Raw genomic sequence first — 16,015 nt, 5'->3', positions numbered from 1 at the left:
ACTAGCTTGCTAGCTAACTAGCCAGCCACTCTCACCAAAAACTGCGACCAGTGTAATAAATGTCTTGTTTACAACTGTGCCAAGTTAAGTTTTCATTTGATTAATATAAATTTATACATAATTGGTAATGCCAATGTAAACATTTTCCATGCAGAATTTCCAGTCTGTGTTGGGCTCTCCGATAGTCCCTCTTCTGGAGGAGAGCAAGTGAAAATGTGTCCATTCAAACCCGCTTCTAATTTTGAACCAATTCAGAAGTTTATGTAATGAATCTCGTCGAGCTCGTGTTAATTTTCTTGTAAACAATCTCCGTATTGATTTCGCTAAAATAAGTGGTAGTATTGTACATGTTCAAAATGTCTTTGCTTTAAATAATCTTCAAGCTAATACGACTCTCTTCCTCTAGTATTCAATTTGAGTCTCAACTCAAAATGGCGACCGCGCTCTATGATTAATGTCACATCCGCATGGACATAGCGCTACCCAGCAAGCTCAGGCTCTTGCACTTGCTGAAGGAACGCGACTAGTCAGTCAGTAGGGTGGATTCAGCTAATGTGGGACACTTTTTGGTAAATTCAGTAGGAGACTGTCAAAAACTTTTTTACTTGCACCAGTGATGTTTCTATGAATTGTTATAAGTCTTCTTAACATCTGTGGAAATTTTATTGTGCGTTTGTGTATAGAAAATAAACATAGCATGATGGCACCCTCTTTCACTCAGTCGGAGTATTCAGCTGATATAGGAGTACTCAAGTAATGCGGGACAGCATGGTAAAGTGGGACAGTCATTTAGACCTACAGCTCCCTCCTGTGGTTAAAACTAGAATAACATTCATTTGAAAGTATTGGCAGATTAAAATCAAACACAACAATATTAAAGGAAATAAAAGTAAATTCATTCACTAAATCACAAAAATGTGACACATTTAGTGGGCGTCACATTTATACAGTATGTTTCTAGGTAATACAAGTTTTTAGAGTTTTGTTCACTCACTCACAGATCCAGTGCAGATATCTAGGGCCAGCAGCTCAGTACTTTATTTTATTTTATCTTCATTTTAATTTTATCTTGATTTGGTTCTTGACTCTTACTCTTACCTATACCTCTGCTGTGTTTCATTCTCAATGCTGTTGCTGCTATGACACCTGAATTTCCCTCTGGGGAACAATAAAGTTTATATTATCTTATTTTGAAAAAAAATATGCTCTGAGCAGGGCTTAATCCCACAAGCTAGTCATTACACACTAGGTGCCTCTACTCATTACGCTATCTGCATCATGATGATATTCATTCATTATGATTATATAGAGTCTGTTGAGTAACAGTAAGATGTGAAGTACTGACAGACACCAAATAATCATCAGTATGGTTTAAACTAGCATGTAAGTGTATAAAACTGTGGTTAATTGTATTATTACACCAGGACTGATTAAAAATTGTCCCACATTACCTGAAAAACACTGTCCCACTTTATCTAACAGGTTCAGCAGAAGTGGGACAGTGCAAAACCCCCCTTAATCATAAGAACTAAAGACAATATGACAAAAAATAAATAAATTGTATTTTGACCAGTGTCTTAGCCACTATATTGGAGATCAAAAGAGGACGTTTTTGACTCGTTTTTATTAACCTAGTAACCTTATCATTCGTAAGTGTCATTTCACATGCCGGTCCACTTACTGTTCACTTGCAATGATCAGTCTTAATTTGACGGCTGACCACGCCCACTGTCAAGACATCAGTTCAATAAAAAACAATTGTTGAATGACAGTAACTATTGTAGCAACAATTCAAGAATGTTTTTTTTTTTTTTGACAAGGCTGTTGATTTGTACATAGGAGAGTAATGCAAAGCTTAAGTCCCACTTCTGCTGATGTCCCACATTTACTGAATCCACCCTATATATTTGGCTATAGTTCTCAATCTCATCGTCAAATGGAATGTAAAACTGTGGTGAATTTCAGAAACATTTAAATAATATGAATGGCATGCTGCACCTTAGAAATAAAACATATCTTAGTCTGTGAACTTTTACAGTATCATTGTAGTGATTAAGGACTGGAAAGCGAATAATGCATTTGTTAAGAATACAAATTAGAGTTATGACTATCCTGACACCGAATATGAAATATCTCAAAGCTGCAGAGAACATCAGTCTGTAACAGGAGGTGATGTCACCTGGTGTGCACAACAGTCTCATATATGGAAATTGTAGTATCACCGTGAGATGATTAATGGACCATTTTAATTGGTGCACCAATTGTTTCGCTTTCACAGCATTCATCAAAAGATTACTTGATCCATGACTGACTTTAACTCTGTCAATTTTAATTGCGGGATAAACAGAGAGGCTGGATGTTATGGACGCATGGGCCGTTCTAATTTAGAAGCCAGGGGATAAAGAGATTTAAGATGTTGTGGAAGGATTCCATTTATCTCGCACACTGATAGACTAGCACTGCTGGAATCACTCAACCCATCTAATTTCATCCATACTATTTTAAACAGATATTTTATTAGAGGTTTAATAACGCGCATACCAAATTCATTAAAAAAAAATCTTATCCACGTGCAATCTCACTGCATTCGTCACAATGTTATAACCATCAAATTAAGACCGACTATTTTTATTATTTTCTTTATTAAATATTCTCAGTTACATAGCGAGGATAGGACCCTCATTAATGGTGCTGAGGTGTAATAATAAAAAAATAAAATAAAAAGATTTAAAAGAAATGAAAGAAAGGCAGGCATCAGTTAAACAAGTTACAAATGCGAATTAACAAGATAAAGGATATAAAATGTCCCCAGTGCTACAAAATCATTTATTTCCAGTATTTTTTGCAGTTCATTCCAGGTATGAGGGGCACATCATTTTAAAGTAGTTTTTACTGGGTCCAAGCTAACTCAAAGAACATGGAGAATTATCCAGTCCTGAGAGTGTGTGTAGTGTGTGTGTATTCCAACTAAGAGTGATGACACAAAAAGGTAGTTTTTATAATGCTGATAAAACCAATAAACCAATGCTGATCTCTCTTCATTGAAATGGAGAGCCAGTCTACTTTTATACATAAGATGCAGTGCTGTGTTTTGTAATCACCACTAATAAATCTAAGATCCGTCTAGTAGACAGCCTAGGCTTGAGAGCAGTTGCAGCTGCATGTCTATATATGTCTGTAATCGAAATCAGAAATAAAAATGGACTTGCAATCCTCTTTCTAGTGAATATAGGACTATAGGCTTTATTTCCAAATAAGTAGCCAATTTTCTTTCTTGAATTTTTAACTAGGTTGTCAATGGGGTTTTGAAAGTGAGATTTCCATCTACGCAGGTGCCCAAATATTTAATGTGGGGGGCTTTTTAAAAAATTTATTTATTTATTTATTTTTTTAGCTTTGCTTTTAATAACCTAAGGCACACATCTGCCACTCTTTGCTCTCACACCTCACCACATTCACTATCAGCAATCGCGGACCAGACATGTAAAAATATAATAAACTAAATTTGGTAATGCAGAATTTGTGCAATATATACATTTCTTCATGTTTTTATGTCACTTTTACTGAACTGTGAATATGTATGTTATGATTATTATTCCGTTTAGTTTCAATTTATTATTTATTTTGCCTACTTAAGTAACTTTGATGAGTTTTGTCCTCCACAGGTTTTAGGACAAGGCACACACAACCTCAACTGCATGAATTTATAAGCAACTCAAAACGTCCTCATTAATGAATTTTCTTTTGTTTGGTTTGTCTGCCTTCATAAAACCAACACACATGTAACAGAAAGAATTGTATGATAATGTAGATGATCTTGGCCAGAGCAATATTATGTTTTTCATACAATAAATTTATACAGCCAGATATGTTACTTACACAATTCAGATTAAGTACTTTGCTCAAGGGTACAATGGCAGCACTCTAGCTGAAGACAAATCCACAACCTTGGAGTTACAACGTACCCAAACCATTATACTATACAGCCCTGAAGACTGAAATGCTGTTAGCTTAATAGAAGAAGGAATTTCAGGATGTACTAAGTCTTTTTAATTAATTAATTCAATTAAAACGAATTACACATCACAAGTAGACTGTGTGGGTGTGTTTGCAGGTGAGAATGCGCGGACCAGATCATAGTCTAATGATCGCAATGAGTATTTCAATGCAAAAGTAAGTCTTCTCTCACAAGAGAATTAAGCCGTGAAAATTCCGTATAAAGGAATGCCTTTATTCAGAAGGATCTCTTTTTTATGAACGTGGCAACGCAGTCAATTAAAAAAACTTATATTATCCCTTCCATTTACACGTGACATGTTTGTTTTTGGTTTATTTCGGGGCGTGTACCAGACCGCAACGTCAGCAGCTCACAGCTGTTCATCCAATTGCTAGGGGACAGAACCGCCTCAAACTTCTCTACCAAGCTGCAAGGGTTTTTAACGTTGTGACATGACCTTCACTTAGCCAATGAAATCTCCAGAATAATTTAGAAACGCAGACTAGGGGCCTCTGTAGCCAATTGCTGTTGTACTTCATTTGAACAGGCGGAGTTTTGTGGCCAGCAGGGTAATATGTTTTCAGCATACAACGGGTCAGTGTCGTATTAGGTTCAGTTTGTTTGGCATTGCAAGCGGTTACGAAGTAACTGCGTATAAGTGGGAAGTAGGAATTAGCTGGTTAATGTGCCCATGACGGATATATATTTTCCTTACTAACGCGATAAGTGTCACCAGTACTGGAAACATATTTTATATTTAAAAGGGGATTAAGTGTTGTAATGGAGGATAAGAAGGAGGAGGGAGAAGCAGAGATCCAGGAACATGGCCCCGAACACTGGTTCACGAAATGGGAGCGGCAGTGCTTGGCCGAGGCCGAACAGGAGGAGCCGAATGAGGAGGAGGCTGATCAAAGCCAGCAGAAACTGTGGCACCTCTTCCAGAACTCCGCTACTGCGGTTGCACAGCTCTACAAAGGTCCGAATATATTAAGAAGCTATTTTTTTGCTCATCACCATACGAGATTTAGATTTGCTCGCTATGTAGGTGTTTTAACTTGGCATGTTAGGTGAACAAAGCGACACAGAGCAAGTAAGCGAGTCCAGAAAACATGGGTAACGTTATACTTGAAGTAGCTGGTTTGTTTAGCAAGCGTCTTCGTGTGGCTAGCTTTGGCTATAGCAGTCTAGCTAGTTATAGATCGCTGGCATTTTCTTGATAACGTTGGCTGTAGAACTGGGCAGTCACTATCTGGCCTGATATGTTGGCTGGTAGTCTAGTAATGGCTGTGGAAAATATTGCTTAGCAAGATGCATAGCTAGCAACCTAGCTTAAAAGGAACAAAATGGCGAAATCCTGGGAGGAGTTCGATGGCTAGCTAAAAATATCTAGCAACAATTCACCAATAGCCACTAATTATTCCCTGCAAGTTTTCCACATACTCTAAGATAGCTGCGTGTGTATCTAGTTGGCCAACCGTACTCTCGGGTGAAAACTCTGATACATATCCTGATGAAATGCAGTTCTTTAGCTAGCAAGCGAGCCGAATTGGAAAAAAGTGACCTGACACAAAACAAAATGGCGTAGACAACATCTAAAAATTAGTTATCAAAGAGTGGATAACTGATTGACGTGGAGGATGTCATTAAGCGTTAACCTCAGGAGTTGGTTGAGACAATTGAAACGCTAAAGGCGATGTACTACAGATTAAGTAAAAATGTGTAACCAGAATTGTGACCAAACAAGATGGCGTAACTTGGCTATCTAGCAAATACAGCTGGAAATCTGGCCTACTGAATTGTGTATAAAGTTGCTGCCGATACTGTTGTGTGTTAACATGATGCTTTGAATCTATGAATCCCACTAGCTGTCTAGAAACGGACAGCAATTCAGTCATCCATATACTGTTTGATCACTTGTGAATGCCTTGCGTCAGCATTCAGAATTTCCTGTTTTCCCTTCCTATAGACCGAGTATGTCAACAACAGGGACTCTCGCTATGGGTACCGTTTCAGAATGCGGCAACAGCTGTAACCAATCTGTATAAAGGTACGTTTTAGACCTATAAGTGCTCTGTAGCCAACTTACTGTCTCGTGTTCTCTTATTAAAACGCTATACTTCAAATGGGCGGCAGAGCTACGGTTTCTACCATGAAGCGTAGTTTGAGTGTTTGTTTCTTATGACATTGGTAACAATTGCCAGCTTACTTGCAGGTTGCTAAAACACGTCCTGATCGTTGTAGTACACACACGGATCAGAATGTGCGCTCTCTTGTTAGTGTGACATTTTATGCTTTTTTATGTCTGATTGACTCCAGAATATCTGAATTTGTCAGTTGGACCAGTCGTTTTAATAGAGAAACTTATTCTTGTACTTTAATCTTTAGTTTTGTATTGAAACTATAACTTGTTTGTTCCCAGTGTGAGTTAACAAACATATGAGGTGTATTCAGTTGGTGTTTAAAATGAGAAGCCACAGCTGAACTGTGTGCCCACCTGGGCATAATTTAATTCATATTTTATCTTTGAGCAATACTTGAATATTCACTTTTCCAGAGTACTACATTATGTAATTTGTATATTGTCCCTTCATCACAAATGCAGCATTGATTGTGATAAGATGCATTTACTATTGCATAATGTATCAGGGAACTGTCTTGTGCCCATATAATTTTCCAAATTACTTTTTTCTTGTTCAACAGAAAGCATAGAAGCTCATCAAAGAAGTTATGACCTAGGAATTCAGATCGGCTATCAACGTCGCAATAAGGATGTTTTGGCATGGGTTAAAAAGAGACGAAGAACGATTCGAAGAGAGGACTTAATCAGTTTCTTGTGTGGCAAAGTACCTCCACCAAGGACTTCTAAAGCTCCACCAAAACTGACTGTTATGTCTCCGAACCGGGCACCTTCCTCTGAAACTAGCTCATCTGTAGAGACTGATTTACAGCCGTTCAGAGAAGCCATTGCATTGCACGGTAAACCTGAGCCTTTTTTCCCTCTCTGCCTTACTTAACATGTGGTTGAACATTGTAGCCAGTTCTCAGAGGCAGTTGCTTATAATATATATATATATAGCTGTAAGATATATACAATTCTAAAGTTATATTCAAATAAATCAAAGTTGTCAAATTGACAGTGCCATATTTGCCACCTGGAGTGGCTGGTTCATAAGAAACCAAATGTTGAACCTGGCAAAAATGTTGAAATCCCAAGCAAAAGGAAGCACAAGAAGATTGCCATTTTCAATGGATTTCACACTTTAAACATTACATTTGCTAGACTGCCATGGGGGTAATCTCTCTAGGTGCTGTGGCATTGGCCACATTGGGAACTGCAGGTGAGGCCTAGGTGATCCTAGTTTGTGGGAAGAGAGCCTCAGTACTTTGCATGTTTAAGTTTTAAAGCCATGAATTTGAACTAGGAAATCTATATTTGGGGTTCAAATCCCTTTCTTTCCTTATTTGACCTTGGTGAATATTTAGTCTGCTTGTGCTTGCTGGCAGATTTTTCACATTTTAAAATGAACACAATTCAAGCATGTTTTGAAGTCTGATGGTGATCCCAAACTAAATTTAAATGGCTCCTTTTTCAATATATTTTTTAGGTCTAAGTGGAGCAATGGCCAGCATAAGTGTCCGTTCCAGTACTCCTGGGTCTCCTACTCATGTGAGCAGCAGCTCCAACCCGAGTCGCAGGAGAAATGGACTCCATGATGTGGACTTGAACACTTTCATATCGGAAGAAATGGCACTCCATTTAGACAATGGTGGCACTAGGAAGCGGACCTCAGCCCAGTGTGGCGATGTCATCACAGACTCGCCAACTCACAAACGCAATCGAATGATCTGAACTGATTTTCACTGTACCGTGCTGCTTCAAGTAAGGAAAAAACAAAAAGCCACTTACTCTTAAAAAAAAAAAAAAAAAACATCTTTTTTTGTCAAAGGAACCATTGCCATGGTAAAAAGAAACCATTTATTCAGATGAGTTGAATTCATGAATGATTCCCTGTGTCAAACTGCTGCAATTGGTATTTCTTGCTAATAATGGCTTTCTGTTTTCCTCTCAGCTCTGAGATTTGTCTTAATACTGAGCAAGATCATCATGGTAACATTTCCAAGCTTGAAGGCTGAAGTGACCTTACATGTTCCCATGTATTGAAGGGATTTAAGATCTGATCAGTTTTAGCATTATTGCCATATTTCCAATTGAATATACTTATATATACTTGTATATATATAAAACCAGTTAATAACTCGGTATATATATATATATTCATGACATTTTGTTGCATACGCAGCTTGCAACTTGGAATTTACTTTTTTCACGCATTAGTCCTAACTCCAATAAAATGGCAATTTTGAATTATAAGACACTTGGATTTTAACTACTTTAAAGCAGCTGCTACTTCTGGTGATTGTATGACATAGCAGAAAGGGTGCTGAGATGGTCATGCACTTAATGCCTAACCCTGAGTACAATCTTTAAATGATTCACTTTTTAATGCTACCGCGTGACAATTGTCATATGTGTCCCCTCATTAACACTTTTTGTCTATTTTAACATTATCTAATGTATATACATTTAGGTGCTGGTATGGTACATGTGATACATATTGTAAAAAGAAGTGCAAGCCATCAAATAGTTATTGTATAATTATTATTGCATTAAAGAAACCAAGCTTTTAACTATGGGTGACTTCAGGTATCCTTTAAACTTGGTTAGTGTCCTATCATTGATCTTGCACATTTGCCGTTGAGGCTCCACAGTATGCAATTCAGATTTCCTGATTTAAAAGGGTGTATGGCGGACAAATAGATGGTGGTGTGTTCCTATGATTCTGATTCGATGCCTGGAAAGCAGTGCTTTCTTTTTATACTGATGCAGTATGCTGTATTGCTGACACCCAAGCATTTGTGTGTTAGTCTGGCATTGGGCACATACAAATATAGGAAGACGTGCACATGGGATAATGAAATTGGCCATTGTGTTTTCTTAAAAGGAAAATGAAAAGTATCATTGAAGTTTGCATTTTCAAAGCTTGACACCTATCTGTATGTATATTAACATTTTAGTATAATTTCTTACATTGGCTATGCAATTGGCAGTAAATCAATCATGTTCTTTGTTTTATTCACTGTCGATCACTGCTGGCAGTCATAAGACAACCCCATCACTGCAATTACTTGCATATAGTCTGCATGAGTATTGCAGATTAGTTTTCACGAGCTATGCCAATGAATTTCAGCAGTCATATGTGATTTCTGAAGAAATGCAATTTAAGAAATTTAGTTATGTTGCAACACAAATGTTCCCTCTAACTTATAAGAGGTGTGGAGTTTTCAAATGCACAAAGTACAACTTGCATACATTGTTTTTGTTAGCAATTTGAAACCCATTAAATATCTGTTCAATTGCAGGGAATATCTCATCAGTAAAATTCCCCCGCAGCGGTTTCTGAAGTTGACCATGTATGAGTATTTTGTTCACTCTGTAATGGAATATTTCAGACAATAAAAGGTTATGTTCATTTAAATGTAGCCTAAATTACACTGGCAGTTAGGTCTTGGTGGCTTTTGGTTCTCAACATGTTTGAAAAATGTAAGCATTTCCTGTAAATACTTTCAGGATACAAATTTGACATCATTGCTTGAATGCATCTCTAAGCATCCCCTCATTAGCATTGAAGAATAGCTGCATACTTTGTACTGGGGCGTTCTTTGGCACAATGCTGGTATTGCATTTTTCACCAGATCTACAGTGGAGATGTTTAAATTGTCATACTTCAACCTAAACTTTGGTCTTGATTTAAATATAAAAGGTTAAAGATTAATTTGTCCTAATGCAATATATTGTGTACAGTACAAATGCAGTGAACTTCATCAATATATCACATTCCATCCACTGGGTGGCACCATTGTAAGGGTATTGATGTGACGGTAACAAACCCAAAACCATGTAAACAGAGATTTGTAGTTTTCAGGGATGTACCAGTTCTGTGAAAGCTGAAACCCTGGCCACTGATTTCAAACACAGCACTCATACAGATATATACAGATTTCAGGGATGAATGTAGCTAAAGGTCCTCGGCTTGAATATCTGGAATTTTTTTTACCTTGAATTGTTCAGATATTGCTCCTTAGTCTTCAATACTGTTACTACTTGTGCCATTCTAAATATAATGCGATTGCATTATCCAAAGAAATCTACAATTTGTAAGAACATTGTATACAGGTTTAATCATATTTAATGTCTTTGCCACTGCTAGCCATCCCAAGTTAATGGCGATAAGTGTTCTGCCAATATACAATTTGTACCACTATGAGTGAAATTGTATTTCCATAGTATTTTCTAGTTCCTCCCACATATATATTGACATGTGATCGTAAGTTTCAGGAACAGAGCCATTAGCTTGACGAGGAGAAAGTGAAAGCAGTGTATTGTTTTTCGTGTCCTGTTGGTCTTATATTTGTTGGTTAAAGTATTGTCATTTTTTTTATGTTTGGACCCAAGCACCTCACACCTAACAGTAAGAAGCATCAGGGGTGTGGAGGACGGGAAATATCACACAGAATTCTCAGGCATATAGTAAAAAATACTTATAGATTGGCAGACTTCGGCCAAGAATTTGCACTGATGCAAATGGGTAAGCCAATGAAGAACTTCATTTCTGCTGTCTAGAACAAATATTTCCTTCTAATAGTGCATCCCAATTTGTTTTAAATATTTTAAAAGTAATTACTGGAGCATGAAACAAGCCCGCCTGAATGCACTTCCCTTGAAACCACTGGATAGAAGTACACATAGGGGCCTACATTAACCTTAAAAAAGAGAAAACCTGATTTTGAATTTAATCTACACTGAATTATTAGTCAATCCATTATTTAGAGTAGGGACTGCTCAGATAATCTACAAGGCATATTTAAAGTTATGGATCTATGAAGTCTTGGTTAGAATGTATTAATATCCTATGTACCTCACTGGCCAGTTGTCTTAGTTCCCTAAGGGAACTTCCCTACGGGATCAATAAAGTTTCTATCTTTCTATCTATCTATCTAATTCAGAAAGCATAGCCTGTTGGTTGCATCTGATAGCTTTACATTTTACTAGCTTTACATTTGCTAATTTCTGAATTTGTTTTTCAAAATTACATTAGCATACAGTAATATAGATATTTTTTATATGATATCAATAGCATTTGTGACCTACACATAAAAACAGCTTTAAATTGAGAAAGCAATGAGGCTAATAAATTGTGAACAATGGATTGTTTCAATTGATTTTCCCTCCCTTCATAATCTTATCAATGAATCCAACAATGGTTTGAAAATCCTGTTTCTGTGCTAAATGTGTTTGGAAATAAAAGTAAACCATAAGGTACTAAGAAGATTAATTGCTCTATGTTTGAGCGATAACAAAATAAAATGGCCATGGCGCATTAGGTGGCTGCATTGAGCTTCTGTGCCTTGATCAATGTATGATTCTGCCTCTGGCTCTGAAAAATTACACAAAGAAGAACAAGCACAAGAAAGCCACAATATTGCAATGCTTTATCAATTTAAGAATGAAGGGAACAGGATAGATAACTCAGGCAGTGTTATCAGAAATCACCATGTGCTGTTTAAACAAGCTGCTCCATAGGAATACACCTTCCATGGATCTCAGAACATTCTGTCCTCATGGTGCAAACTATACTATAAATATCCCTATAGCACCCCTTAGAGAGCCCCAGTAACAATGAATAAGCTTACATTTGTACAATAGCTTGTTGCACTTTATTTCCTATAACCAACTGGAAAACCTATATAAAAAAATGACATGTTGGCTAATGAGAGATATGCACTGCCAGAAGTGACAGTTTACTAAATTCAATTTTACACTAGCTTTCTTCCCTTGTTTGACACAGATTACTGCATTACCCATTGAAATCTGTATTTAAAGAAAATGCTCTCAATATCTCAGAATGAAGCTGGAAGGTCATGAGCAAACTTCCCCAGTTTGTCTGTAAGGATATCACCATAGCAACATTTTCTGCCTTGACCAGCAATATTTATCCTGACCTGAACAACTGCGCCAAAAGGAAAACTGTGTGACGCAATTCCTAGAAATGGAAACGCCATCATACCAGTTGCTTCTTGAGTTTTTTTTTTTTTTTTTTTTTTGAAAATGACAATATCTTACAGCCAGGTGGCAGCAATGCTCCAAACATGAACAAGCTCATTGTTACCCACACTAATGCTACAGGGACATCACTATCAGTGACTGCGGGAACATGACTGGTGTTGTTTTTATACAGAGACAGAGGAAGAATGTTTTCCCGCTATATCATGCCCTGTCTCTCAGTTATACCCAGCTACCACACACAGCCGGGCATAAAATGATGATAATACAAAGTAATTCTGTGCATGGATGAAAAATATACAGTATGTTATTAAAAAGAGTCAAACAAGCTTTTGACAACACAAGCTTCAAATGAAACGTGAAAATGTTTAATTTCAACACCAATGGTTACTCTTATCACAATCATTAAATACTAAATATCTATCATTGTCTTTTGTACTTGGGGTTAATATTAGTAGAAAAATCCTTTAACAATGCATCAAAGCTTACCTATTATGGGCCTGGAGCAGATTTTAAAATGTCCAGTCATGTTTATCTTCAAAATATAATTTTGGTTCATGCAATTGGTATAACACAATATCCCTGTGTAATCTCTTCTACAGCATCTACTATTAGTGCAGATCTAGGAAAAAATATCTTTTGTATTTATTTTTTATTATTATTTTTTGCCAGAATTGGGGATTACAGCTGAATGAGATCTGTCACTATTTAACTACTTTGCAAGAGCTGTAATGAAAGGAAAAAGATAATGCTTTCGGGCATAGAGAGAATGCAGCGACTCGGCATTTGGTACGCTAAATGGCACATGCCTGTGAATGAGACAGGTGTCAATCATTGGCCAGAATGCCACAATAACTCTGAAAGTCCCTCTAGGTTAGGCAAATCCTAATCACAGCCTACACAAAATCCAGGAAAGCATTACTTTGACAATGAGATATATCAATTAGTGTTAATTTTGTGAAGATTATGAGCCTGCTTAAAAGAATCCCTTCGGGGCTACTAGGTGGCTCATCCTGTTAAGGCACTATTCTTGTATTTGATTTGGCCAAATGGTTTGGCATTGAATCTGGACCAGAAACTGCCAGTATTGACTGCAGTTTCTGTCCCCACAAGGTGACACTTATTTGGCTCTATCATCACCCAGGGATGGGAGGGATTCAGCTGGGATGAGTGGTTCACTGTGCACTGGCAACCCTTACTGATCAGCTGGGTACCCATAAGCCTCACATAAAGAATGCTCTGACTCATGCCCTTTTCCCCCCACTTGGAATGCTCAGTCATATGTATAGTCTTATCTCACTGCTGCCACATCTTCCACCAATTCAGGAGAATACAGACTAGCAGACGTTATTGCAGTTTTTCTTGATGGCTTGAAACAGTATCTACATTTCAGGACCATGAATGGCAACCCCACAATAGTTAGCCCGGTTTTCACCAGCCTCTTAGTCATTGTGTATTTCTACCACATGGTCTGGCACAACAGGCTAAACAGTAGTAAAGTTTCAATTGCAAAACACTCATAAACACAAACAACACATGTTTAGCACATCTAAAAGTCAAAATGACATCAAACAATACAACAATTCCACACAAGTAACAAAACCTATTTTCCCCAAGAAAGATGTGTTACAATTATTTACGCCCCTAATCATTCTTTTCAATGAATTCCTACAAAAATAAATCTGCATTAACATTCTTTTTATTCATTTTAATCTTTCAGCAAAATTGCAGTCCTGGGGGGAAGAAATCATGGACCTTCCATAATACCTTGGCAGACCCCTGGTTGAAAACCCAAGTGTTAGAGCATTAAACACAACTAACACAAACAGTGCCGCATAAGGGGACAATAATAGGTGTAATTTTCAGAGAAAATGGCAAGACGAAGAGAAACATGTTTACCAAGTGCTTAACTGTAGATATAGGCATTCCCAGCAATGGCACAGTATGTAAATTTTCCCAACTCTATTCTATATTGTTATCTTGTGAGATAGGGATATGGGGAGGGATTAGCATATTACCAATAGGAGAACAGAACCAATTTCCTCACAGGTCAAAGGCAGATAGGCAGTAAAAACTGATAATTATGTTAGTAAGAAATTATGTGTCTTCATGTCTTACCAGAAATGCCAGAAATGGGCCATGCCCATTTTTGTTTTATATTTGAGTACAAATACAAATGCTTTTATCAGGTGAACAAATAGATGTAGATAGTGGCATGTGCATTTCCCTAGCGTGTAGGGAGGCCTAATGTCGGTGGTAGACGTCTTTCATTCTTTTGTCATTGCACACTGCACTATACCTTGACAAAAAGGTGTCTATAGAAACTAGTCTGCAGTGCTGAATTACTCCCTGTGGTACCCCTGTGGCAAGGTGTTAAGCGACATACTGTACAAAGAAACATAAAAAGTAGAACAGGTACAGAATGAGAGGACAGCCATGGATCAGCAAAGTCATGGGGACTAAACAAAGACAGACTGAAATGCAAGATAGAGAAAGTAAGAAAAAATAAAACCATCTTGAAGCAAGTGCAGGGCAAACAAATGTTTGGTAAGCCTAAGATTTGGCCTATGTCTCTGACTTTTTTTTCTTCTTATTTCTCAGCCTCATAATGCCTTTCTTGACCGTCATTGTTCTTGACCTTGATCTCATGTTGACAAATGCCAATAACAGACTCCAAAGACAATCAAAAGCTTAGAATCAAGACTAGATACTGACAGCTGTTATACCTGCATTAAGAATTGAACACACCTGACAAATCAGAAGAAACTCTTGTGAAGTCATTTGTCCAAAAGATTCCCACATCATTTGCAGAACCCCAAGCCATCCAGCTCATCCCAGTTCTCTTCCTCCGCTGACTTCTCCAGGGCATCCCAGTCATGGCCCAGGCAGGATCCCAGCTAGAGAACCCACTGCTGCTGACTGCAGGGGCTCCTCAGGACCGGGTGGCGGACAGACTCCCAGCTGGTGCAGTTTCACAGCTCTCGCACCATGACTCTGGCCAGACTTCTTCATCGTCTGGGACATTGTCAGAGTGCCAGACGTGTACCAGGCATCGGCCCAGCTCCTCTGGTGGCCACACCACCCGGCCCCTACTGGGGGTGGGGTAGGCCTCAGCCACCATTTGTTAGGTCCCCCAGCTAGTCCAGAGAGTAGGCCTCCACATCTTCTCATGTAAAAGCCCCTCTATAGGGCAGGCAGGGAGGCCAGCTGGCTCGCTGCGCCTTTTCTCGATAGTGCCTCTTCCACGGCATGGATCACCAAGAAGAATTTTTTTTTTCCAAAAAAGTTCTGGGAAAAGTGTTTTCTTTTTTTTTGAAGAACTGTCTGTCCACCATTCTCCACCACTTGTGATTCATGGCTGGGGAGGGCCTTGGCATCATGTGGTGAACAGATACAAAGTTGGTAATTTTGGCTTTCTGCCTTTTAATGGTCTTTTAACTGAAAAATAACAAATCCATACAAAACCAAGGGAAAGGCCAATCTGGCAACCAAAAACTCCATAAAGGAAAGGCAAACAAAAGTTGCAAAACAGCCCCAAAAGAACCACAAACCACCACAAACCACCATCATGCACCACCACCATGCACCACCATCTTTGTTTCTTCATGAAACAATCTTCAAACAATCCTCCCCTTTGGCCTCTCAACTAGGGCCTTATTAGGCTGAATAACTAGGTAATGGGCCACAGCTGTAGTGATTACGGCTAAGGCCATACTTGTGAGTAGGGCCGGTGTTGCCCTCTAGTGGACAGCACCCCAATTTCCTTCTTGGCACCACTATATATATATATAGTGGTGCCAAGAGGGAAAGTCTTGCTAATTCTGTTATTCTGTTCCATCAAATCCAAACACTTGCACTGCCTGCAAAAAGCAATACTCTTTCCATTCTAGCTCTTG

General features: G+C 38.2%; 1 protein-coding gene across 1 annotated transcript; it reads left to right on the top strand.

Annotated features, from left to right (window-relative positions):
- Positions 1 to 4,541: 4,541 nt before the first annotated feature.
- On the top strand, positions 4,542 to 9,534 carry LOC135248260 (HUWE1-associated protein modifying stress responses). The gene is made up of 4 exons (XM_064322667.1): positions 4,542 to 4,973; positions 5,964 to 6,044; positions 6,698 to 6,973; positions 7,603 to 9,534. Exons 1-4 carry the CDS (start codon positions 4,778 to 4,780, stop codon positions 7,845 to 7,847), a joined length of 798 nt encoding a protein of 265 aa, XP_064178737.1. The 5' UTR covers positions 4,542 to 4,777; the 3' UTR covers positions 7,848 to 9,534.
- The last annotated feature ends 6,481 nt before the right edge of the window (positions 9,535 to 16,015 follow it).

The sequence above is a fragment of the Anguilla rostrata genome, chromosome 2, assembly GCF_018555375.3.
Source record: "Anguilla rostrata isolate EN2019 chromosome 2, ASM1855537v3, whole genome shotgun sequence".
Lineage (NCBI taxonomy): Eukaryota > Metazoa > Chordata > Actinopteri > Anguilliformes > Anguillidae > Anguilla > Anguilla rostrata.
Note: the sequence above shows the minus strand (reverse complement) of the source record. Positions and strands in the feature narration are given on the sequence as shown.

Bases quoted from the DNA above. Each gene is read 5' to 3' on its own strand.
- LOC135248260 (XM_064322667.1), top strand. From the start codon at position 4,778: ATGGAGGATAAGAAGGAGGAGGGAGAAGCAGAGATCCAGGAACATGGC. The intron at 6,045-6,697 runs GTACGTTTTAGA...CTTGTTCAACAG, and splicing joins TGTAACCAATCTGTATAAAG to AAAGCATAGAAGCTCATCAA. The intron at 6,974-7,602 runs GTAAACCTGAGC...TATATTTTTTAG, and splicing joins AGAAGCCATTGCATTGCACG to GTCTAAGTGGAGCAATGGCC.